This window comes from Trifolium pratense, linkage group LG1 (genome assembly GCF_020283565.1).
Source record: "Trifolium pratense cultivar HEN17-A07 linkage group LG1, ARS_RC_1.1, whole genome shotgun sequence".
Classification (NCBI taxonomy): Eukaryota; Viridiplantae; Streptophyta; class Magnoliopsida; order Fabales; family Fabaceae; genus Trifolium; species Trifolium pratense.
This window is the reverse complement of record NC_060059.1, coordinates 4,839,734-4,865,387: the sequence shown is the minus strand read 5'-3', so window position 1 is coordinate 4,865,387 and position 25,654 is coordinate 4,839,734. Positions and strand designations below refer to the sequence as shown.

At 32.5% G+C, this 25,654-nt stretch overlaps 3 protein-coding genes across 7 annotated transcripts; 1 reads left to right on the top strand and 2 right to left on the bottom strand.

The window, feature by feature from the left end:
- The first annotated feature begins 3,035 nt into the window (after positions 1–3,035).
- Positions 3,036–4,649, top strand: LOC123883026 (mavicyanin-like). Its single transcript, XM_045931714.1, has 2 exons — positions 3,036–3,358; positions 4,027–4,649. Exons 1-2 carry the CDS (start codon positions 3,184–3,186, stop codon positions 4,410–4,412), a joined length of 561 nt encoding a protein of 186 aa, XP_045787670.1. The 5' UTR covers positions 3,036–3,183; the 3' UTR covers positions 4,413–4,649.
- A 318-nt stretch (positions 4,650–4,967) lies between these two features.
- Positions 4,968–15,263, bottom strand: LOC123883013 (long chain acyl-CoA synthetase 6, peroxisomal). Of its 2 annotated transcripts, XM_045931695.1 has the most exons (23): positions 14,901–15,263; positions 12,934–12,994; positions 12,770–12,847; positions 12,554–12,625; positions 12,374–12,455; positions 12,113–12,218; positions 11,940–12,016; positions 10,559–10,603; positions 10,390–10,476; positions 10,001–10,090; positions 9,815–9,894; positions 9,626–9,719; positions 9,214–9,302; positions 9,028–9,116; positions 7,685–7,814; positions 7,458–7,576; positions 6,974–7,097; positions 6,801–6,887; positions 6,340–6,443; positions 6,150–6,235; positions 5,696–5,782; positions 5,510–5,596; positions 4,968–5,422 (listed from the first exon to the last, which is right to left on the bottom strand). In XM_045931695.1, the coding sequence occupies exons 1-23, from the start codon at positions 15,019–15,021 to the stop codon at positions 5,327–5,329; spliced, it is 2,091 nt and encodes a 696-aa protein (XP_045787651.1). In that variant the 5' UTR covers positions 15,022–15,263; the 3' UTR covers positions 4,968–5,326. The 2 variants fall into 2 exon arrangements, with proteins under 2 accessions (XP_045787651.1, XP_045787659.1); XM_045931703.1 differs by lacking the exons at positions 4,968–5,422; positions 5,510–5,596; positions 5,696–5,782 and adding an exon at positions 5,827–6,078 and having other exon boundaries at positions 6,110–6,235; positions 14,901–15,177.
- A 3,125-nt stretch (positions 15,264–18,388) lies between these two features.
- Positions 18,389–24,781, bottom strand: LOC123882990 (cyclin-T1-3-like). Of its 4 annotated transcripts, none has more exons than XM_045931675.1 (7): positions 24,627–24,781; positions 23,607–24,162; positions 23,381–23,462; positions 23,002–23,136; positions 22,537–22,712; positions 19,057–19,202; positions 18,389–18,632 (listed from the first exon to the last, which is right to left on the bottom strand). In XM_045931675.1, the coding sequence occupies exons 2-7, from the start codon at positions 24,155–24,157 to the stop codon at positions 18,601–18,603; spliced, it is 1,122 nt and encodes a 373-aa protein (XP_045787631.1). In that variant the 5' UTR covers positions 24,158–24,162; positions 24,627–24,781; the 3' UTR covers positions 18,389–18,600. The 4 variants fall into 4 exon arrangements, 3 of the variants coding, with proteins under 3 accessions (XP_045787631.1, XP_045787635.1, XP_045787641.1); XR_006800093.1 differs by lacking the exons at positions 18,389–18,632; positions 19,057–19,202 and adding exons at positions 21,280–22,107; positions 22,232–22,391; XM_045931679.1 differs by lacking the exons at positions 18,389–18,632; positions 19,057–19,202 and adding an exon at positions 21,280–22,107.
- Positions 24,782–25,654: the final 873 nt, after the last annotated feature.

Genomic DNA, 25,654 nt, shown 5'->3' with positions numbered 1-25,654 from the left:
AGTTGCTCATTTTTAAGGAATTACATTGGAATGTACACCGGAATGGATTTGGATAAAAGACAAGGAATTGCTATCTTTAAGTGGAAAGTAATTCGAAGGTGTTAGTTGAAATAGTAACATGAAACTGTAATGTTAATGAAAATATTTCTACCTTGATTAGATGTATTTGTGGTCTTACTAACATGAATTGACATAACAATTCAGCGAATCGGTTAGCTAATTACGTTTTAACGTTAAACTCTTTTTAATTGCATGTTTTGGAGATATCTTATAGAGTGTTTGAAAGTCTCATTTTTTATGACATTTTTAGCACTTACATGTCTCCAAGTGTTCATTTAGTTTCCTAGTTTTTTGTTTTTTTGTTTTTGTTTTGCCCTTTATTTTTTGGTCAAGTAATCTAGTGGCAAATATTTCACCTTTTAAGGTGAATAAGTGGGAATACTGATGTTTGAATCTCGATTCCTATAATAACATGCAATATTCCTACCAACCGAGTTATGTTGACGGGACGGTTTTGCACTTTTTAACAAAGAAAAAAAGAAATATATAAGTAGTTTGTAAACTTTTTTAATCTATTCATGTTAGTCTCTAAACAATCATTATCGTGTCACTTTTTTAACTAATCGTGTCATTGTTTTTTAATTTAGCATTTTAAAATAAACAATTTACTTTAAAAAGTAAATCAAGTTATGACAACCATTAATAAATAAATCAATAATTCAAATTATACCCACACAGCTGACAAATCTTGAACGTTGTAGAATATATTTTTAATAATCTATAAAATATATGTTGTTTAATTCTTTAAAGCGACACTTGAAATTACAGAAGAGTCATATCCAAAATTTTAAGTAGTTTTGTTGTGACCATTAAAAAATTGGAATAGTTTATGTATTGATTATTATGCGGTCAAAATTTGTTTATCTTTCATTCTCTTATTACACCTCCTCCTATATACTATTTGCATATAAAATCAAACTGTTTATTTTTTTAATTCCTTTTTGGGATGTTGAAAGAAAAAGAGCTTAACCAAATTAAATAAAAGACCTTGCTTGTATTTGATAAAGACTTACCACCTGATTTTGCTAAACATAAATAATCATATCATATGATATGAAGCTTTAGATTGGAGGTTGTATAAACTATAAAGTGAGTTTACTATATGCTTGATGCTTGTCTCATTTGCAAAGCAATGTGATATTAATCAATGTATTGGTGGTTGCTATTTAATGATGACACTCACTTACCTTCAAGTTTTTGTAGCAAATTAAATGAAGAACCATATCATATGTCCCAACATACATTCTTTCCTTTCAAGGCTCAAAGCCTTGCAACCAAACACACAATCAATACTATAGTATCAATACATTATGTGGCATATAAGGGACATAGAAATATTATATCACTATATAGTATCATATTTTATTTCTTTAGTAAAAGGCATAGATGCCTATTTAAATTTAATTAAAGAAAAAATAAGAGAAATTACAAACATTAGGAGAATTAGATTAAAATTCCACCAAATAAAATGATAATCAGAAACTAACCTATTACAGTTAAATAATTCGGAAAATATAATAGAATAAAATTCCACCAAACAAAACTATTATAGTCTAAGAGAAGCAATTTTATCCAGGAAATAATTGTCTTATCTGAAGATATGACAAACAATGAAACACATGCTCTTAGTTAAATCAACACAATTTAACTACCTATTTCTTAATAAACTCCAAAAAACAAGATAATAATTCTTGAAACTAAGAGTCTATTTTTAACTAGATATCTCAATTGCACATTTTATATGAAAAATAAGTTGATATATCTATAATTTCACATTTTATTCTCTATGATTAATAAATTTTGACATTTTTTATATTCATTAGTTATCTACTGTTGTCCCTTGAGATGAAAAAATATTTTTGAAAAACAGAACCAAAGAAGATTACTGGATGAGTCACGTATTAGGTCGCTCTTTTTAAGACGTTTCGCGGTACTGCTAGAATTGTGCAAAACAGACAATCAAACCATCTCGTCCTCAGGATGAAACAACCCAGTTCAACTGCACTGTAACAATCAGAAAAGGAAAACACCTTCTTGAACAATTCAACAATACCATTCGAATTCAAATTGAGTTTTAGAATCTGAACATGACCGAAAGGAGTTGGCGATGAGTCAGTAATTCATTGACTAATTAACCAAAAAAATGATTAATTTCGTGACTAAAAAAACTACATCTCAGAAAAAGACTCTGCACGCACAACACTTTTAGAAACGAAGTGGCTACGGAATCCTCATTTATAAAACTACGTATCCCTTGGGGCACACCCTTATTAGTCACTTTGGAATATATATATATACACTACTAAAGAAAGTGTTCTTAGTGGTGTGGGATTTTTTCCCACTTTTTTCAATTCACACTCCTTAATTCCAAGTCTTACAATACCAATGTATTCCATTTTATTTCCAATCCTCAATGTACCAACTTCCACACATTCAATGAATATGATTAATTCATTTTCCAACATCTACTAATCAACTTCAATGTTGAACAATAATACTCCCTCCGTCCCAAAAAGAATGACCCAGTTGACCGAAACACGCATGCCAATGCATAACTTTGGCGACTAATATCTTTAATTGTATAATAGTAAAAATTATAAAAAATTGATATTTTGAAAATACTCATCGAGACGAATCTAACAACATCTTATATGTTAATATTTATTTTTATTTATTAGTAGAAAAATATGGTCAAAACAATATATATGAATAGTGCATATATTCAAAATGGGTCATTCTTTTTGGGACGGAGGGAGTAAGATGCTAGTGCTAGTAAAACAAGAAAAAAAGACTAGTAGTAGTGCAAAAGCAAAGTGTAGCAGCACTTATTACTTCGACCCACCCATACTATGTAAGCCATAAATATGGTGGTGAGACTAACCAGATTATGCGGGCCACATGTTGGTTTGTAAAAGAGGTTTCCAAATTTCATCTAACTCATTAAATAATTAATTAACAAAAAGACATAGACCTATATTAAATAGCTTTACCATTCAAGTTCCAACATATAAAAGAAAAAACTCTCTCAAAGCCTTACAAAGTCTCTAGTCAAAAGGGTCTATAAAGTCTCCAACATCAGCAAAAAAGGAATTTATCAGTAATCTCTTGCAAGAGCCTAGAGTCATGGCTTTGGTAGAAAGAGCTATGTTTTTGTCTATAGTGATGATGATGGTAGCTATGCAGATTTCATATGCAGCTGTTTACAAAGTTGGTGACTCTGCTGGTTGGACTACACTTGGTAACATTGACTACAAAAAATGGTCTGCTACTAAGAACTTCCAAATTGGTGACACTATTAGTAAGTTCCTTTTAATCCAATTGCATGTTTTATTTGTCCATTGTGTTGATTTTTCTTCATATTAGAAGATGTGTTCACATTTTCTCAAGTTGGAAAAGTGGTTTCAAGGGATGAAGACAAACAAAATTAACATTATTTTACAATTCTATTATATATTATACCCTTTTTCTAGAATTGTTAAATTTGGTACAGAAAAACTCATTTTCCTTATTTTCATGTTTTTTGCTTCAAGTATACTCCACCATTGCACTATCATTTGATTCCATGGCCAGCATTTATATTTTTCTAATTTTGCTAGTATTTAATATTAAGGTAAAGTATGTATTTAAAAAGGACCCTCCAAGACTAATTTTAACTCACCTACTCAACTTTTTGTTTTCTTATGGTTTGTATTTTATTTACATATATGAGTTTCATTTCATGATGATAGTTGTAAACAAACATGACCCACCACTTTCACTTGCATTACCTTTTTGTTATGTGGTGCTTTGCACGAGTTCTTATGGATACAAAAGAAACAAAACAACATGCAATGAATTTGTCGGGTGGTCCTAAATCATTATTAGAAGCATGGTTTTTACTTAATTATTATAGGACTCGATGAATTGTTCGGGAGAACACGAGTTTGATTTCTGATAGGAGCATTAATTTGTACTACTATTTTTCAGTATTTGAATATAGTGCACAATTCCACAATGTGATGCGAGTGACACATGCTATGTACAAATCATGCAATGGATCATCACCTATTGCAACATTCACCACTGGAAATGATACCATAAAGATAACAAATCATGGTCATCACTTCTTCTTCTGTGGTGTTCCCGGACACTGTCAAGCAGGACAGAAGGTTGATATTAATGTGCTCAGGGTTTCTCAAGTAGATGCTTCTTCACCTGCACCATCATCTTCAGCATTGGTCTCTCCTGCTACAGTTTCAGCTTCCAATGTACCTGCACCTTCTCCTAGCAATGCTGCTGCAACTTTGAAATTTATTACTTTAAAGATGATTATGGGATTTTTAGCCATGCAATTCCTTGCTCACAATTTCTAGCTATGCTTAATAGGGAAGTGTTTTAATTTCTAGCAATGGCTTTTTGGTTTTTCCTTCTTGTACAAGAATTTCTCTAATTCCTTTGTCTGGATAGAGTGACAAGAAAAAAAATGTACTATTAGATGTATCATGTATTATTACAATATATGTTTTCCATTGCAAGAGTTATGGTGTATTGAATTGGAATCTAAATACATAGATATATAATCTAATAAATAAAAATGAGTGTTGAAATTACTTGAGTCCATACTTCATTGCCTCTTATGTAACTAGCGTATCAATTCTCTGTTGTTGTAGTATGAGTCTAGCAGGGCTAAGTAATTGTGTTCAGGGAATATCCGATTTACACACAAAATTACAAATCCTCACTTCTCACTTTTCTCAAGCCACACATAGTAGTCCTCATTGCCAACACAATTAAATAGTGACATTTCTTCCAATTACAAGAATTTAGTTTGAAGTTTGATTGTTAACTTTAGAATTTAGTTTGAAGTTTTGTTGTTTAAGAAATTCAATGTAACCATGCCAACCAAATTCCCTTCTAACACAAACCAGTAAAGAAATAACAACTCAACTCACATGGGTTTTGTTTTGACAAGAGAGCCACATAGGTTTGATCGATGAAATAATATTTATTGAGGATAAATATTAAAAATCTAATAATGTAATTTATTCTTAAGCACTATGAATGTTAATCCAGTCCTAGCATAATTCTTATTTAAAAACTACAACACAATACAACAAGAAATTGCAGGATCCTTTCAATCGTGTGTTTCTAATGCAGGAGCCATAATGATTAAAGTTTATGGTGAGTGCTTTGGGCATGTATCTTTATTTGTCTCTTTTTTTTCTTCGTGTGTTTGTACAAAGATGTCCAAAACCTGCTGTGATGTAGTGAGGAAAACCTCTCAATTTCACAAGGGTTTCGCAGAAGGATCGGATTTTGAGAGCTCATTATACATATCAGATATTGCTTTGCCGAAGTATTCCTTCGCTTGAGGCCTCTTAATCTGAAAATCAAATGCACACATTAAAAACATAATTTTTATGTCACATGTTACAATGATAGACACATAGTCTAAGGACTCGATGCTTGCCTTCATTGTGGGAGTCAGCAGACCATTTTCCATTGCAAATGGTTCAGCCACCAAAGTGACTGCTTTTGCAAATTCAAATCCTCTAAGCTACAGGGCATCAAATAAAGATACAGAGAATATTCAATATTATTGAAGATGAGGTTTTACAAGGTAGTCGTATAGGTAAAAATAAAATGAAAAACTTACTTGAGCCTCACGTCCAACAGCATCCATCTCAGCCAAAACAGCTGCCTTTGCTCTTGGATCATTGCAAAGTTGTGTTAAATCATTATACTATGCACACAAAACAGAGAAAATCAGTTATTATAGCATATAGCTTTCATAAATCAAACACTAATACATCACAGCAAAAAAAAAAAAAAAAACTAGAGTAAATTTCATAAACTTCCTTTGGACTTTCACAAAAAATACATGATTCTACCTTCTTGATTTCAAAACTACACAGGCTACCTTCTTTTTAAACATTTGATTAGTTATCCATTTGATTCCAAAATTATAACCCACTGCATGGTTTTGAGGGATATCAACTATTCTACTGGCAGTTAACATAGCCTAATGAGCCAATGGATTTTTATTTTATTTTTTTGACAATTAATGGATTTGAATTATAAGATTTAAACAACCAAAAAGCTTATACTACCACTATGCCTTCTGAAGCAGCCCATGCTTTCATGACATCAGGATCCACCGAGACAATAGATACCAAAGTAGAATTAAAGCTATCACCTATAAAAGGTAAAATAAGAATCAGCAAACTCGAAAGGGATAAAGGAGACACTAAAGACAGAACACATACGTGCAAAATATGTAAGCATTACTCCTTTCCTTACCATATATAAAGCACTGTGCCACAAAATTGCATTTGACATATACATTTTCTATCTTCTCCGGAGCAATGTATTCACCTTGTGCCAACTTAAAGATATTCTTCTTCCTACGATGAAATGAAATGTTTAGGTATGCATGTTTAAATAATTTAGCCATTATTGTTGAAAGTGTGGTGAAAAGTTAACAGGAGGCTTGGGGTCATGTTTCTAACTCGTCTTGCAGAAGTCAAATGTATAAACTTAAATGGAAGACGGTATACAGCGACAAGTTAACAATATCACTCACACAACAAAGCACCAATGGAAGATAGAAAGTTGGCTACAAAGTGTCTCTGATGTCCGCTACCAGATGAATCAAACAGGGATAGCATCACATTAATGATGGATGGTTCTCTAAGAAGACATGTTGTTTGTTGCTAAACAATATGGGTGAATATTAAGATGCTGATACGACGGTATCTCACCTATCAATGATTTTGAGACGGCCGCCAGCTATCCATGTCCCAATATCTCCGGTATGAAGCCATCCCTCTTCATCGATGACTTCTCTCCTGGTCAATTTAACGAAAACTCAGGAACATTGTATATATGACATGATAAATTTAATTTATAACCATAGAACAGGCAAGGTGATTACGTCTGAACTTCGTCTTTGTAATAACCTTGAAAAATAATAGGACCCCTGACACAAATTTCACCGCGGGGGTTGGGCTGGTCATCAGATGTATAGCTCATTTCCGGAACATCTACAAGTTTTATCTCTGAAAAAACAAAAAAAAACTTTTTAAATGTGTTCATATTATTATTAGCTTTCCTGTGATTGATAATTCGGGTCCTTTGAATTATAAAAGTAACATTGTACTAAGTGAGTACCCATATTCAGAAAAACCACAGCAGCCCTACAGCATGCATTAATTAAACTTGCACATTCAGCAGGTGCACACATGCATCAGTCCAAAAATTTAGATAAATAATTTAAATAACCGCAAAAGATGGGATGTTATAACTGGGGGATGGGGGGATTACAGTTTGACCAATTCATGATCAAATGGGTTGGTATGTAGCATTACCTAACAATTAATATCCAGAAAGGTATACAATGTGAAATTTATAATACTCACCACAGGCTGGATTTGGAGAGCCAACATGACCACTTAGTATGTCACCATCATCAATGCAGCTTATAACACAAGAACTCTCAGTCATTCCATACCCTTCGGTCACTCGACCACCAAAGCAACTATGAAATAGGTGCCACAGAACATTTGGTCAGGATAAAACTTAATAAAAACAATAAGAGGACATTTTCTCTTTAGTAATGTATATACCAATATTACGCAAAACTTACATCTTTAAAAATTCCATGACATCAGGTGATAAAGGTGAGGCACCTGATACCATAAGACGAACTCGTCCTCCAAGTTTATCCTTTATCTTATTGAAAACTAATCTGTCCCACATTGGAGATGGGTTCTTGCCTAAATTAAGTGAAAATATGGATGTTGAGGGTAAGCTGTCTTAAATAATACTAGATTTCTTTTAAATGATACTACAGTGGACAGACACACAAATAAGAGAAGAGGTATACTTCTTACGGATATGTTTAGATCAAGAAAGTAATTGAACAGAAAAAGCAAACTATCAAAATAATGATCAACTAGGTGATATATGATACTCTCGATTGATCCAAGTACTAACTGTTAGTTGAGAAGGAAAGTAAAATTTGTCTCAAGCAGTTTGTCCATAGAAAGTTGGAATAGACAGGGTACCCAAATGCACAAACTTCTACAACAATTATGCCTAGGCTAATGTAATTTATTTGATTCCAAAATTCAAGGATCTCAATTCCATTTTCTCTGTAGTACTCCCTCCGTCCCATATTATAAGCAAAAAAATCACTTTTTCTTGTCCCAAATTATAAGCAAAAGTAACTCACTTTTATCATTTTCAAGATTTACTTTTACTTATTCTCATGAAATTTAATGCAAATTGCATTTAATTTACTCTCTCTCTCTCTTCTATTCCCTATAATCAATAACCAATAAAAATTCTTTTTACATCTTCCTATGAAACTTATTTCAAGAAAAACACAAAAAGTTGATCAAATTATCAAATTCTACTTTTCTTAGAAAACTTTTTTTTTGCTTATAATATGGGACGGAGGGAGTATATACATTTGTACAAATTCTTGAAAAGATACAATGAAATATTCAAATTCTAATAGCATTTCTTGTTGATCCAACAATGATTTCTAACTGCAAGTGCAACACAAGTTTAGTAGCAGCTTATTTTCATATCAAAGTAAAATTTTGTTAAACCAGATGTTACATATTTTATTTGCCATGTGTGTCATCCAAAGAGCATAACTTTCAAGCTATTTAGCATAAAACACAAGATGTGGAAGGAAAACAAGTATAATAGATATTATTGTGCTATTTCTGAAAATGAGATTCAATTACCATCCTCTACAAGAAATAAATCCATATAAAAGGTAATCCGGCATCTTAGCACGGATAAATGGGGAATTTGTAATCACTACCAATGAACGGACAGTAGGAGAATTACTTTGAGACAAATATCATTAGGATCAATGTTTAGGGAACAACAGAGATCAGTATCAGTTATGTAATACAACGAATAATCAAGCAAAATGATTATGCAAATATATACAGCAAAAGATATCTATTTTACCATGCAATAATGCCTGCCTTTTAGCATTGTAGGCAACATTGAATAACTTCTCCTTCAGACCACCAGATGTTTTAACAGCATTAATAATGCTGCACACAAAAATGCAATCAAATAGCACAATGAATATACAAGAAGCAAACAAACTGTTCTAAACATTGCAGTGTAAAATGTATATGATTGTTCTACCCAGCATATATTCTATTATATAGGCGAGGAACACTACAGAAGACGGTAGGTCTTAGAGCTGCCAGGTCATCCATTAATTTCAGATTATCCTGTATGCAAAGGTTAAAAAGAAAATGTCAGTCTTACCTATTATCCATCAATATCAAGTATATTCTATACAATCTGCAGTAGTAATTCGGATACTAACAAAACATCATATGAGCTTCTAATACTACAGTGTATTGCAAGAGAAATCATTATTTGTCTATTCCTGTTTAACTAAATAACTATTACCATAAGCACCACATCCATGGATACAAGTCTAAATCAGATGTCATAACACTAATTTTTCAGAGAAGTAAAAGATCATTCAGAAATGGTAGATATTTGCCAAATGAAAGGAAAACAGAAGCTTAATTTGTTTAAGACTCACCCCTTGGTAGAACCCAACTGCAATGCCAAAATATACTGTCATGACTTGATTTGTTCGCTCATAAATGTGTGCCAAAGGGAGATAGGATATATAACTGAAAATCAAAGGAAACTAAGGTAAAGACAGTACAACAAACTATCATGGACAAAAAATGGCAAAAACTATCGTATACATTGAAAAATAACTTACACATCAGAAGGGTTGAATTTTTCACCTATAGTGGCCCCAGCAACATTTGAAATGAAGTTTTCATGGGTCAAGACGGCACCCTACCAGAATTTTTTTAGTAGAACGGTGAATAAGCAAAGAAACTATTTTAGGGGAATAATATACCACCAAGAAAACTAAACCATAATTTTATATGAACCTCCACACCTTTGGGGTTCCAGTTGTGCCACTTGTATAGCAAATGGTTGCAACATCCTCAGGCTTTGGTGGGCAAAAGGGCTGAATATTGCTGCGTCCCTATATCCAAACCACACAAACAATGAGGTGACAAATTTATCACATAGCAGAGGATCAAGTAAAAATCAGCACAAACCATTTGTAAAAAAGAAACCAAAAACTGATAGACCACCATAGATAGATAGGAGCCCTACCAAAGTAGCACTTCATATAATCCAGGGAATCAAGTATATATAATATCGGTTACCAAAAAAAAGAGTGTATATAATATCATATAATAAAACAAAATTTGTTTGATATGAACGCACTACATCTTGCTCTATAAAATCAACATTCTTTGACTGAGACAATTAGATTACCTGATTTAAAAGCTTTGTGTATGAAATGATTTGAACTCCATCTGATGATGGAAGTGATGGAATTTGATCATCTATACCTCCAACTACCTGAATGCAAACAATAAATCATATGGAGTTGCTTTGTAACAGAACATTTAATTGCAAACATAAGCCATGAATCCACACATACCACAATAAGACGTACAGTTGGAATTTCAGACAAGTAGCTCAGCAACTGCAAGGAAGGTGACATGATCAATTAAGGTTGCAAAAGAAGATTGAGAATTATATACTGTACACTGGTATAAAAAACAATGGATAGAAGCAGGAGTACATTTATCTGTATTTCATCAGAGGATAATAAATCCTACCAACCTTTAATCAACGGAACTTAAATGCCAAGGAAAATAGGAGTTTGCGATAAAAATTCTTAAGTTCCCATTCTACAGATAATAGTGAGGAAGGTTACTGGAAAAGCACATCTTTTATTTAGCAAATCTGATCGGTCTACAAAGTTAAACAAATTCATCTTATTATGATTTAAAGCCAAAATGACATCCTTTTTCATAATAGTAATGGGATACATTCTAGAAGATGGACTGAAAGAGTTTGCTTGCTTCGCTCACAATTTTATAGTAGACATAAATTATAAATATTTAATTTTTTGTTGAAACAGGTAACTAATTTCTTTTTTGAATATAATACTTATTAGTCATTACACTCAATTGGGACAAAGTAAAAGTCAAGACCAAAAACTTATATGGCTTAGATAAAATGTCCTGCTTGATTGATAGGAACAAGATAAGATTATAGAAGAAACGGTGTTTATTGATCTGAAACCAAATATGTCTTTGCTAGGGCCTTCCAATTATTTATGGCCTATGCTATCTGTCACAACTCTCCCTCTCAGCGGATAACTTCATAATTTAATAGTTGCCCTAATTAATAGAATTTTATTGATATTCACCTACCCATTCCAATTATATTCCCCATCCAATCCAATTATTTTCATCTGTCACACAACTATCAACTTTGTATATCTTGATATGTGTGAAAAGATTCAGTATCTCTTCTGCAAAAGGGATGCACTCACATTAGGGAGCAATCATTCTGTGGTTATAATCATAAAAAAAAAAAATAGAGAAATTGTTTTTTAGAAATGGCTGATGTAATGTCAAGCAGTGTGCTCTATAGCATAAGCTGAATATAATGCTAAAATTTTGTCAGTTTGTTCAACACTGGCTCATTGCATCAGTAATTTGTGTCATCGACTCATCGGTATTCACGATCTGAATTGGTTGCTCGAGCAATCAAGGATAAGTGTCCTCAATTTAGATTCAGAAGGGAATCAAGGGATACAAGATCCTATCCTAGTATCTATAAACCTTGTCCATAAACCATTAAGCCCTAAACCTAAAACTCATTGTATGGTATTCGCATCGGGGAATGCGTCAAGGTCATACTATGTCAACAAAACGGAGACGTATGATTGATTCTATAGTATTCAATTTTATGGTAACAGAGAGGATATATACAATATTAAGTCCAACTTGAATCTCATAAGTACTTACCGAATTTAATGTTTGAGAAACACAAAATATAACTTGTACAAGAGCATGATTAACAATAAATTTGACAGCATCAGGACCTACAAAGCAAGCAGTTCCTTGCTGTTAATTCTAAATATTAGGCCAACATAAATATGAAAGAAAAAAAGTCCCCTCATAAACTGTGGGATACATACCAAGAGTATCATATAAAGGCACTGATATGTATGAATATGCCGAACAAGCATGATCAACAATGAGCCACTCAGGTCTGTTAACAAAATACAACCCAATGCCAGAACCCTAGAAAAGCACACATAAGTTAATGGTTAAATAAAATGATGCCATGTAATAATAATAATAATAAATAAATAAATAAATAAATAAATAAATAAATAAATAAATAAATAAATAAATAAATAAAATAGTCAACCATGTAACAATGGTCAAGCATTCACCTTTGGGATTCCATAATTAATCAAACCAGAACCTATTGCGGATCGAGCAGTACCTGCTTCTCCGTATGTCATCCATTTGTACCTAGGAGTGCAGGAAGGATGGAAATGGTGAGAAGTATGTAAAATAAATCTGAATGAATAAGACAAAGGTGGAGCTGAAAGATTATTAAAGCTGCTTACTCCCCAACCGTTCCATCGACGCGGACACGGGTTCCCAAATATTTGTAGTCCCGAAAAGTGTCAACTGAGCGCCTATGATTACATGGTTTAAAAAAATCCATATCAATTTATAAATCATGAAATATAATTTCTTGGTGAAGTAATGCTTATTGAGATTACACATTAACCTCGTGAATTTTAAATGAAGTTTTGAAGAGAAAAAGGAGTAATGCTCACACAAAACTATCATGCAGTGTACCAATTTCAGGATGATCAGGGAACCTGGTCATCAGCTTCAGAGGAGAGCGTGCTGATCTGCGAAAAGGAAATAAGTAGTATCATACACTTGGCCAGAGAAATATGTATAACAATTGAGATAAGGAACATTGGAAGAGGTATACCTATACACATTCCACTTTCCTGTCCGCAATTTCTCTGGGAGTACAACACTGTACCCTTGCTCTGCTCAAAAGTAAAGGTCAAAACTAAGATATCAATATGACCGGCGAAGAAAGTAACTGCAAGAATGTAATGTAATAAAAACAATGGTCTAAAAGATCCATTTGTGGATAAGAGAACTTCATCAATTGTGAGAAAGGTTCAACAAATGTCAACATTACAAATATAATCCTTGAACTAATCCAGTGAAGCATTGGTTCACAGTTTAATAATGGTTTAACTGTAGTTGAACTATAGCCAAACCAGTGATAAGTGAATTATATTTTTAATATTATATAATATACTGAGTAATAAGTCAACATGAAAATATTACAAAATTAAGACAAATTAAATTTTAAATTGATATTAAATGATCTATTCTTCCACTATATGTTTTGCAAGTTAAAACCAATAATAAAACTTTAAATAATAAAACTTTAAATAATAAAAAATTATCTATATGAATCTTTATAACTTTATCGCCAGACCTTTATTTCACTAAAAGATATATTTATTGAAATACAAAAAATATATTGTAATAGAAAACTGACAGTTTAAACTGGTACTCAGCCGCTGGTCTTACCAATTTGACCAATTCTTTACTGGTTGTTCTCACCAGTCATGAAATCCATTGGTTTATAGGGTTAAATGAACCAAACACCTTATTAGTTCCCAGATAGTTCCGATTTGGCATCTGGTTTTTATAACAACAATGTTAACAGTGGCTGTAGAATTAGGCTGGTTTGGCATTTCTAAACTCATTTCCTTAAATTAAAAAACTAATGAACATTGTACTATGATTAGAATTCAGATTTCATAGGTAACTATCACGGTTAATTAACAATTAACTAACAAAATTAGTAATGTGATTGGTCTAGGCTCTAGATCACCCAACTTATGTGCTAGTGCTGTATGTTTATGTGAGTATTTCTGTATTAAATATTAATACAATAAAATAAAATAAGTCCAGATCCATCAAGCATAAGAATTGATGCATCAGTATCCAAAATTTCTAAATGAATTAACGAAATCCTCTACTTACTTTCTAATTTTTTTTAAAGAAAAAGAATCCCCCAGACAACAATGAAGTGACAACTAGGAATCAGGTATATCCACCATTCAAGTTTGTCCAATGCTGAGAGTCACTAAAGCATTTATGACAACAATATGCATCCCAATCCCATGCTTTTGTTTTGAGTATGGTAAATAGTAATACTACTGTACTACTCACTGTAAAAAAAGGGGTAAATACTAAATACTGCTAGTATTCCATTCTATTGACTCTAAATTCCATGCTCCAACAACAAAAAAACAGGAACTTTTGGCTCCCATACTATCATGTCTCCCTCCAAAAAATTTGTGCCAATCAAAGAATGAAACTGATTCCCAAATGCACTAATCAAAGAAAATAAATAGACTTGAACATACTATCCATTAAAAAAATAACCTTGAATTAGCTATTGTTCTTATATTATTAGGCAAGTGCTCCTATCACACATAAAAAGTGAGACAAACTAAATATTTCATCTTTCTGAGAGAAAAATTTGCCACAAATAATGATCAGTCATCATTCTGCACTATCAGTGCAAGAAAGCTGAACCCTTTATGAATTATATGAATTCTGAAAATACATAAAGCCATTGCGTTGACCAATAACAAAAGAAAGAAAAAAAAATTAGTCAACACTAAACTAATCAATCCATTAATTAATTATTAATTAATCATGTTACATTTTGACCTTTACCACAAATTCGAAATTAAAATCATACTACTAGTTTTATATTTCATCATATTAGGATGATCTACATCGCAAAAACACAGAAAGAGTAGCATCATCATCATCATCATGAGTATCACAATTTCATCATGATTCACCTAATTTGACAAGGTAGTTCAACAAATGCAAAATAGGAGCTTAAAATAGGAGTACCGATGAAGAACTCGCCGGCGGTGGGATTAGATCGAAGGTCGGAGGGAGAGTCGTCGGTGGTGGAGATGAGGTGGGCGTTGATGGCTTTGAGACGACGTTGGGCAGCAGGTGAGGGATCCATGATGATGATAAAACGACAATTTTACGGTGCCGTTTTAGAGTTGTTGTTGTTGTGAATGAAGATGATGCAAGAAAAACGGGAGAATGAAATGGAAAAGAAGAGATTAGAAAGAAAGAAAGTTAGAAAGGGCACGCATAACAAGGTTAATGTCTGTGATTAATATACCAAAAAAAAACACCATAATATTAATATCTAATCAATCATCACTTTGTCCTCATCTCAAAATTATTTTTTTCCATAATAATTTTTAACATTTGCAACATAAATTTATGGCAAAAATATTGTAATTTTCGGTTTTTAATAGTTCTTTTTCCGATTGTAACTTCCATCTTAATTTATTATTTTTTACTTCACATAAATGATCATATAAATACGGTAATAATATCTCTACAAGTGTATTTTAGTAGTTAGAGACATTGTTTTAAGGGTTTGGGAGAATATGTGCCGCGAAACTCACTTGTGTTGTGTGGTTGTTTAGTCTAATATGATGGTACTCCCATCATGGCGAATGATGGTATCCGGGATAGATCCGACTTGACTAAGGAGTGAAATGGGTGTTTGATGTCATATCACGGACATGGAGAGTCTCGCACTTAAGAAATGTGATGCCCAAAATATATTATTTTATAGATATAAGATCTTTTATATAATGATTGAAGTGATAACTTTAATTCTATATTGTACAAAAAAATAATATTTTGCATGCTCATTTTTAAAAGAGATAATTTTTTTTTACATTCATTGAATAATTGATCTATATTATATATTAGATACATAATTATATATTAATTATTATTTAGTAGTGAAAATAGGAATAAGAAAGTAGTATTTATTTTTTAGACAAAAGAAAAAAAAGAAACCAAAAAGTTTGGGACTTTGGGTGGCAATGTGTTTAGGCGGACTAATGTAAAAGTTTAGGCGCCAATAGGGTTGGGAATAGGCCAGGCGGCCTACAGGGGCCTTCGCCCTGGCCTGTATAAGTCTGGCCTGGCCTGGCCTGGTTATTAAAAATGTCAGGCTTAGACTTTGAAAACGGCCTGTTTACATAAATAGGTCAGGCTTAGGCTTCTAAAAAGGCCTACGAAGCCTGATAGGCCGGCCTGTTTATAATAATTATTATTTATATAATATTATTATTTATATCTTATAAAAAAATATTATTTATATAAATATTATTAGCTTTTAATTATTGCGACTTTTCGTAATCGTATTTGTTATTTTATTAGTTTTTAATTATTGTGTTAATCATATTATTAGCTTTTTCTTAATGTTGTAGAAATTATAAAAATTTAAATGTGAACTTTTTAAGGCCTGTTTAGCCTATTTAAAAAAACTATATAGAGAAGCTTTAATGTAACACAGACTTTTAAACAGGCTACAAGGTCAGGGCAGGCTTTTAAAAGGCTCAGGTCAGGCCAAAAAAAATAACATTTGATAGGCCACAGGCCAGGCTCAGGCCTGAAAAAAAATCGTAGGCCAGGCTCAGGCCTGTCAAGGCCTGGCCTGGCCTGTTCCCAACCCTAGGCGCCAATATGTTTTGTGTATGATCAACAATATGTCTACATCCCAAAATATGAATCGTTTTATGATTTTTTTTATGGGTCAGGTTAACCAGTGTCTTATCACTAGTTTAAACAAATCAAAATAAGTAAATTTTGCATTAAAAATAATATTTTTTATGATTTAAAAAATTAGAATACATAAATTTCAAGACTTTTTTTTCATATTTAGTTCTTTAACCAATGTCATAGAGGTAATATATTTTCCTTTTACTATACATGTAGTGTTCTTTTGTAAAAAAAAATATCTATGTAGTGTTCTTTCTCATGTTTTACTTGTTCATAGGTTTCAAAAGCACAAAGATAAATGTACTTAGGAGTTAAAAGTACATCTCATGGTCACCTCCCTATTTGACCAAAATGAAAGAACAAGGTTATTTATGGTAAATTGGTAAGTATAAATCTCTTATTTTCGGTAAGTATATATCCATTATTTGGGAGTAGTACAAAGTAAAGTGGTCCATGAGGAAAAAACATAGTAAAATCACGGCCACGAGGTTTAGGGTTCAAGAGGAAAAGAAAATAAAATTTAATGTTCATATTATTTTTTTTTTTTTATGAAGGATGTTCATATTCATATATAAAGACTTGTAAAATACTATATTTCACTTTTATCTTTTCCTTCAAAACATTGTACCAAAAATGAATCGATAAAAAATATTGTACCAAAATCATAAACAAAATACCGGACAAAATAATCATTGTATACACACACAGATTCAAAGCCCTATTTTTTTTTTTTTTGGTACATAAAGCTCTATTTTTCTTTTCCTAAATATAAGATCACTTTGAATAAATGATAAGAATTAAGAAAACCGTTATGCTAACTTAGTCTGTAAAGATACAAGATAAATTATCTAGATGTAGAAACTTTGTACATAAAATATTTGTTTTTTTTTAACAAAAAAGAATATTTAATTTTCTGTATTTTTTAATTTGTATTTAATTTTCTGTATTTGACTCTTTTTTGAAGAGGCCTATTTACTCTTACAAGTACATCTTGAGAATTTTCCTTAAAAAAATTGTTGATAAATATTTACTTTAGAGTTTTTTTTTTTTTTGAAGGAATTTGGAGTATAGACAAATATGTAACATAATTAGAGATATATAAGTAAGAATATAACTAATGCTATAAATTTTTTAAAAATAAATCTTAAAAAACGGATAAAAAAAACACTACATTTGTGTTATATTTAGAAAGTGATTTTTTTTTTTTACATGAGAGGGCAAAAGCACAAAAAAAACCAAGCTAACCGAACATTTCTGGGAATACAAGCCCCTGAAACATCATCAAATCTTGATTATAAGCAAAAAAAAAATATTAATAGACATTTTCTTACATGATTATAACTCATTTTGACTACATTATAATTTATAATATTTTCTCTCAATTTTACCCTTATTAGTTATGATCACACTTGAAAATTATTAAATATTAATCAAGTGTTTTTTGTTTTAAAGTCAATTCATATTTATAAGTTTTTTTTGTCATCACAACATATATTTATAAGCTAATTCAACCACTAATTTTATCAAATTAAATCAATTGGTTGAACTATTGTTCGCTATAAATTAATTTATCACTTATCCAGTAATTTTTTTCAAACACGGCCTGATGTCACTATTACTTAAGAAAGTTAGATATGGACTCCAGAAGGGTTAATACTACTATTAGGATATGGCTGCCGTCTTACAGGATACCCCCTCTATTCCAATAATTGCAAGTTTCAAATTATTTCCAACGACGCCAAGACAAAACGATAATGTACCTATCTTGCTTCCAATGACACCAAGACAAACAACAAAAATTATATCCAAACGCATATTCGAAGTTTCAGATTATATTTATGTGCATGCACGGGTAAGGTCCAAACTCCAAACGTGCTTGAAATTTAGCAGATATCAAACTCTGGAAACAAGTAAACAACACTGATGACCTGTGATTCTACACATTCAAGTATGTGAAGTATATTTAAAATCTACTCTATACTGAGAATAATAATGGTATAAAGTTTCTTCTCTAGAAGAGCTCCATTAATTGCTGGGAGACATCTGCATCAATGTGAGAACTGATATCAGTAGCCAATAAAAAAAAGGGTACATGCTGACTTAACACTAGGGGCTAAAATAGCATGCTAACTTAACAACTATGTGTCCCTTTTCTTTGTTTTTTTTTGGTGATATATGTGTCCCTTTTTTTATGTGGACGAAAAACAAAAGTTTGATTTTGTAAGGACTAAAAACATATTTAACCCAAAGATATATAATCAAAGGATTGACCGCAAAAATATCGCTTCCCTTTTTTCAGTTTTGAACAACAAACTGTTAAACTGCAAGCTGACATTTTCCTTATTAGATTTTGTCCTAAAAAAATAGGTTATTCCTTATGTTACCAAACTGCAATTCAATTATCTATTGCTACTTAACCAACCATTTCAAACACTGCTACTTGATAATTATAACAAGGGGGGAGTACCTTGAAGAATGGACGGGGTTGCCTGAAACTCTTGCCAGATATTCTGATACGCAGCAAGGTCCATGTTCAAAAACTTAGCAGCAAGGTATGCAGCTCCAGCAGCAATTTGATGAGGTTTAAATTGCAGCCATAAAGAGCTCCGAAGCCTGCAAAAAAAATTAAGCTTCAGCAAGGTCCACAACAATACTGCTGCCATTGTTCAACACAGAGGCAATGAAACATACATAAATACTCAAACTAACCATCCCAGGCAACACTTAAAGAAGATTCTCGAACAACTAAAGCATATGTTGCAACCATGGCAGGTCATGTCCGCTATCATTATGAGAAGTAATACGAACTAAAAAATACAAATAGTATTCAACATTCATTCCAAGTTCCTTACCAACAATAATAGCAGCTACTCAGGAAGAATACTATGCCAAGAATCTGTGTAGGATTTCTGATAAGAATACCAAACTATAGCACTATCTTACACTCATATAGGGAACTTATCAGACTTCCAGACCCAACTCTCTGCTGTGGGAGGCTCTAAACTCCATAAATTTATGCAATAAAAATATAAGCATGCATTGAGAGCTGCTCATTTGAAACAAATGAACTTTCAAAGGTAATGCCAATGCCACCTCTTGTCAATATTTTGTCCGGGAGAGCTTTGCTACCATGTATATTGGGATACTTATAATGAATGCAACTTATTCCACACACTACAGAATAACTCAAAATCCAACCACTGTAGCAGATGCAAATTGAAATTATAAAATCATTACACAATATTGAATTCTCTTTGCCCAAAAAGAAAAAAATTGAAGCAAAAAGCCTCTTACAAAGTACAAACCGTCCCATATCCTACCACTTTTATTAGGTTCAACAGTAGGGATATCCTTTGTGTGACCTGGAGATGTAAGGGGAATGGTATTCAAGGCAATGGAACACCACCACAAGAAAAACTCCTGATCTGAAATCAGGGTAGGTACAAGCTGAGCTAAAATCCATGTGTTACAGTCATCCAAGATACAGACCGCCCCTTTTAAGGTGTGAAAGCGATTAAATAGAACAAAAAACAAAAATCTCTTTTTTCCCAACCTCCTTATCATTCAATGCTAAAAAGCATATGAAAATTATGGGTTACATTACAATCCAATGGGTTCATTGAAGGTCCAAATTGTTATCAATGAATCCAATAGGAGAAGAGAAGGGTAAAAACAGGGCAGCTATTCACAACAAAGTAGCACCTGTGCAGAACTCTCTTGAGCAATATAGTCATGTTACTGTCTATATTGCCAAAACAAGAATAAGAGAGTAAAGACGGCCCCAGTTCACAACCCATCCAACAAAGAAGACCTTTAAGTCACTGTACATTTCGAGTATTTGAACTCATAAGGAAGCAGACTCACTTTTTATACATAACCTATTCAACTTAGCAGACCCTCAATACAAATGGATAACAGTGTAGTATCACCAGTATTGATATATCACATAGATGCAGAGTCATTTGAAGTATAATACAGGTCACCCACTAAATGCCAAATGATGAGAAGATGAAAGAAAAATATGAGCCAGCTCCAAGTTAAGTCTTGATTTTACAAATACAGGCATCATATATCGGGGAAGATAATGTGAATAATATAAACCGGTCACCACATTTTTGGACACAATGACATAAAATAAACTGCAAATGCATTCCCTCAAAATAGTTTGCTATCAAATGCATTTTCTGAAAAACAGTGCATACAATTGATCCAAAACAAATAACAATATTGATACAACATACAAACATTACTGATAAACTAGCGCATACAAAAAATTCACAAAATAATTTGAACAAGTTTTAAAACTAAGAGAAAGACTAAAAAGCATAACATTACAGATAAGATCATCCTACAATCACAGAAACTACCAAGACAAAAATTATTGATTGATACTGCCAAGCATCTAATCTTTCAGACATCTACTTCAAAAGCAAAATACCTATATTTAAGCTAACGGCATTTCAGATTTTAAACATCGTTTATAATTTTGGCTGAAACTTCGGTTCAAACAGAGGATGACCTTATCAAAAACATGTCCAACTAATGAATCCCTAGCAAAGTTAATACATAATTCATTGCCAAGTGAAAGTAAAATTCTTACAATTTCAGTAAATAATTCAAATTTTTTTCCAATGGAAGTAAAATCTTAAATTCGCCATTCCCAATACAAACCTAATAACTAGTCTATATGTAAAAGAACAAAGAAACAACTATTTGAACAGGCGGAAAGTGTAAGAGATGGCATTAACAGAACCATTTGAAGAAAAAAAATAAAGGCCCAAGTTGTTCAAAATCAAATCAGGTTTCGCCCAGGAAAAATTTGCTCCAAATAAATTTATAGACCCAAGTAAAAGAATTCCTTCAATTATTTGTTTAAAAATAACAACACAAACACAACTATCAGACAGCAGGGTGGTCTATTTTTACATAAAAAGCATGAAAATCCATTTTCCTTCATATTAGTTTTTTCAAATAGCAGTGCTATATACCGTAGCGGAATTTGAACAGATCACTGTTGTCACTATTTAGTACAAAGTGATGTCAAATAGCAGCGTGCTAGCACTGTAGCGTAGCAGAATTTGAACAAACCGCTATTTTATGCAATCCGTGATTGACACGTCTGCTTCACATCATAATTTGATCAAAACATTTATTCGGGACAACTAAAGACTAGGACCATATTTGAAATTCAGACTGTTATCTTCTTTTTGTTGGCTTTTGAAAAAAAAAATCCGTATATCATCTTTTCATGTAGGTCACTAAAGATTATCAACAGCCCATTTGGCCGATGGTAATCAGCACAAACTACAGCACAATGAGGGTTTGACAGAAAATATGTGTTGGGGGCATAGGGCTCTTGGTTAGCCCAAAGAAAATCAATAGTCATGTTCATGGTAAAGCAATCCAATTAGACATCAGTAGTTCAACTTCAGATGTAAAACAAAACTTCCAAAGAACAGCATATCAATCCGCCAGCTAATTATATCATACAGGCCAGCATGATAATCTTGTGAAGATCCTGCAATTATATGCATGCCAAAACAATCAATATCCCATGACAAATAGCTACACAGAGAAGTTGGGCTAATGAAAAATACTGAGAATCAACATTATTTTGGACCAAAATTTAGAATGAGTGATACCAAGGTATCTTCCTCAGCGACAAGATCTCCACACCTCAAGACACGCTAATTTCTTGAGATTTATCACTCAATGCCCCATGTTCTGTTTCCTATACTAGGTTTTTTTTCATTCGAGTAACTTGTTAGATAACGGGCTAGTCATAACCAATAAAAGGGATACCTGAAGAGGACACCATCAACTGCTCAGAACATCACATACAAGTTTCATTTGAGTGGAACTAGTTTTATCCTCGAGATGAACGGAATAAACAAACATCACACTACTGCAATCATAAAGGTGCAAGATTTAAAATAAGAAAACTCACCCTTCACTGACCAAGTTTAATGCCATATTCACCAAAACAGTCTTTGAAAGACCTAATTTGTTGATAACGGATGTAAGATGTGCATATGGATGTTGCACACCAAGTTCAAAATTTAGAGTAGTGAGTATCAACTGTTCAGCCTCAAGCACCCGTTCACGATACTGTTCAAACCAATCCTGTGGAAAACTCAAATCAAGTCAATATAAATGAAAATTACAACCAATAATAGAGGAATAAGAATTACAGATCAATCTAAGAGAAATGTTGACTTATTTGAACTGACATTATTTTCAACAGATAATACTCATGAATTTTATGGTTATTATTGGGTAATTCTATAAACATAACAAGCATATTTCACACACAGATTAAAAGGGGCTATTGTATGGTGATTTTTATGCATGTCTTTATGGGCAATATAGTACAGAAGAGGAAATAATTTTGGGTAGTTTGAAGTATACTCACAACAGGAAACCAGTAGGATAAGAAAGCAAATTCTTGTTTGTGCAAGATTTCACTGGATGTTCTCAATACGTTATTCAAAGGGCATGGAGATTCTTCTGACTTCCCAGCAAGAAAAAGAGCAGCGGTAGCTATCAACTGCAGCAGAGAACAAAATTAATAAAAACGACCATTTTAAAGAAAATTGATATAAAACATCCAGCACCAACACCTTCATAGATTTGAGCAACAAAACTATTTTGAATTTCTAGTAGTAGAACAAATTCAATGCATATTATAGTTCTAACTGAAACATTTAGTACGAAAATTATAGTTCTAACTGAAACATTTAGCACCAAAACTAAAAGATGAATTTAGAACTAGGGTACTGTTAAATACTCACAAATCTGTCATGGCAAGCATGCGACCGGCGAATAAAAAAACGGTGGCACAGAACCATGGAAGTCCCAATGGTAGTTTGAGGCCTGTAAACAAACATGATATGAGTTTAGCTGGTGCAATAAATCAAATTAATACACAAAGTAACATCATAATATCATACAATAATATAAACTAGTAGAACTCCCAAAAAAAGACTATATCCATGTGACTAGCAAAGTGGGTCTTACAGTTCAAGCCTTATTCCGAGATTCTGAAGGAAGGCACAGTAAGAATACCGCAAGTGTGTTTCATGATGTACATCAATACCATCTTTTCTTGATGGAGAGTTTCTATCAATATCATCCCTTGACATAAAGATTGGCTTATCATCGTCAAATATAGAGAAATCAGGTTTAAGGCTAGCTGGGGTAGAGGTATAAGCATTGGATCTTGTAGGATAAGCTTGAAAACTACGGGATGAATGGATATTGTCATGAACTGTGGATGGAAGATTGAACTTCTGGCTTTCTGCCCCAACAGTTGCTGAATGTTTTCTCTTTCTCATAGATGATGGAACAACATCAACATAATTAGCATAATCCGCATTGCATTGGTTGAAGTTGCCACCGTAGTACCCAAAACTTGTCTGATTGTCATAGTAATTGTTATAATTCCTCTGATTATAATGGTTCCTGCTTCTTTTCCTATCAGTGTTGCCAATATTGTTTCCGTCATAGGTGGACCAATAACCACCATTTAAATTACGATCTTCAGCTTGAAAATTCCGCACAAAAGACATAATTCCTGCAAATCATATAAGCAACAAAATTATACATACAATTAAATGCACTTATAATCTCATCAACATACTGTCAAAAAATTCACACATATGCTCCCAGCAACCAATGACCAATTATAGGAAGAAAAAATCACTGTAACAAACTCAAGACATAACAAACGCAACTAATAGATAAAAAGTTATATCGATTAATAAATCATCCACATGATTATGGTGTTTAGGATTTCCATGATAAATATTACTGTGAGAAACCATCAAGTTTATATGTCACCAACCAAATTAACCACGAAAAAACACAAAATTTAAGCAAGAATTATAGCATCTGATTCCACAGAGATCATGAAAACAAAATTAGAAACAGATGATTTGAAGACGTGTTTATTTCTATGAATTTGATGTGAAATATGAAAGTAAACAATGAGAAAATTGAAAGAAATTGAGCATGAAAGAATAGAATTTGGAAGAGTACCTGAGGAAGCAGCGAAGTGGATCTGAGGAATTGATTGAGATCGATGATTAGAATGGGGAAAGTTAAAATTAGGGTTTTGAAAAAAGGGGTAGTTGTATTTGAAGGTCAAAAAAAGTTAATTAAAGAAAGATTCATCTAAACGCAAAGCATCGTCCACATTTTCAAACTTGGGTTCGGTAATTGGGTTGGTAATTTGATGACCCAGCCCAACTAATCTCAACCGCTTCTTTTACTAACCGCTATTATTGTTTTTTCAAGGCTTAATTACTTAATTGGTCCCTTAAAGACATTTATGGTTTCAAATTGGTCCCTTAAAGAAAAAAAGGGCCAAATTGGTCCCTTAAAGACCTTGCCGTTAAACATTTTGGTCCTTTCCGTCCAGAAACTGTTAATTTTTACAGGTGGCGAACTGGATGCTTACGTGGCTGCTCACATGGGTGCTTACATGGCTGCTTACTAGGTAAATCATTTAATTTTAAAATAAAAACTTAAAGTTAAAATTTAAAATAAAAAAGATTATAACTTCTCTCTCTTGTTCTTCATCTTCATCATCAACTTCATCAAACAAACCCCAAAAAAGAAACCAAATCCTCAAATTAGAAACAGAAATCCCTAAAAACACCCAAAAAAACCCCAAATTCACTCAAACCACTTTCTAACCATAAATCAAACCCCAAAACCTGCAAAATAAAAAAATAAAAACAAAACAATTTCAAAATAAAAAGCTTAGATCCATTCTGATTTCTTATTCTTTGCCACAAATCCAACTCAAAACCAAACCAAAATCAATATAAACATATGCACAACTTTGCCACAAATCCATTCTGATTTTATTTTTTTTGTCTCTGTTTCTCTTATTGTTTATGTTTTTTCGTTTGATTTGTGATGGATGTGGAAGATGGTTGTTGTGATTGTTGAAAGTGGAAGATGATTGTGAGTGAATAGGTGAAAATGGAGGTGTTTATGGTTACTGGTTTTTGTTCTCAGTTTCCTTTCTTTTTACTCTTTCAATTTCTCTGCCTGTGAAT

Bases quoted from the DNA above. Each gene is read 5' to 3' on its own strand.
- LOC123883026 (XM_045931714.1), top strand. From the start codon at position 3,184: ATGGCTTTGGTAGAAAGAGCTATGTTTTTGTCTATAGTGATGATGATG. The intron at 3,359-4,026 runs GTAAGTTCCTTT...ACTATTTTTCAG, and splicing joins CCAAATTGGTGACACTATTA to TATTTGAATATAGTGCACAA.
- LOC123883013 (XM_045931695.1), bottom strand. From the start codon at position 15,021: ATGGATCCCTCACCTGCTGCCCAACGTCGTCTCAAAGCCATCAACGCC. The intron at 12,456-12,553 runs GTAAGCAGCTTT...CTGCACTCCTAG, and splicing joins GTCGATGGAACGGTTGGGGA to GTACAAATGGATGACATACG. The intron at 9,117-9,213 runs GTAGAACAATCA...TTTTGTGTGCAG, and splicing joins TATAATAGAATATATGCTGG to CATTATTAATGCTGTTAAAA.
- LOC123882990 (XM_045931675.1), bottom strand. From the start codon at position 24,157: ATGTCTTTTGTGCGGAATTTTCAAGCTGAAGATCGTAATTTAAATGGT. The intron at 23,463-23,606 runs GTAAGACCCACT...GTTTGTTTACAG, and splicing joins CTCGGAATAAGGCTTGAACT to GCCTCAAACTACCATTGGGA. The intron at 18,633-19,056 runs GTACTCCCCCCT...ACATTGATGCAG, and splicing joins AACCCCGTCCATTCTTCAAG to ATGTCTCCCAGCAATTAATG.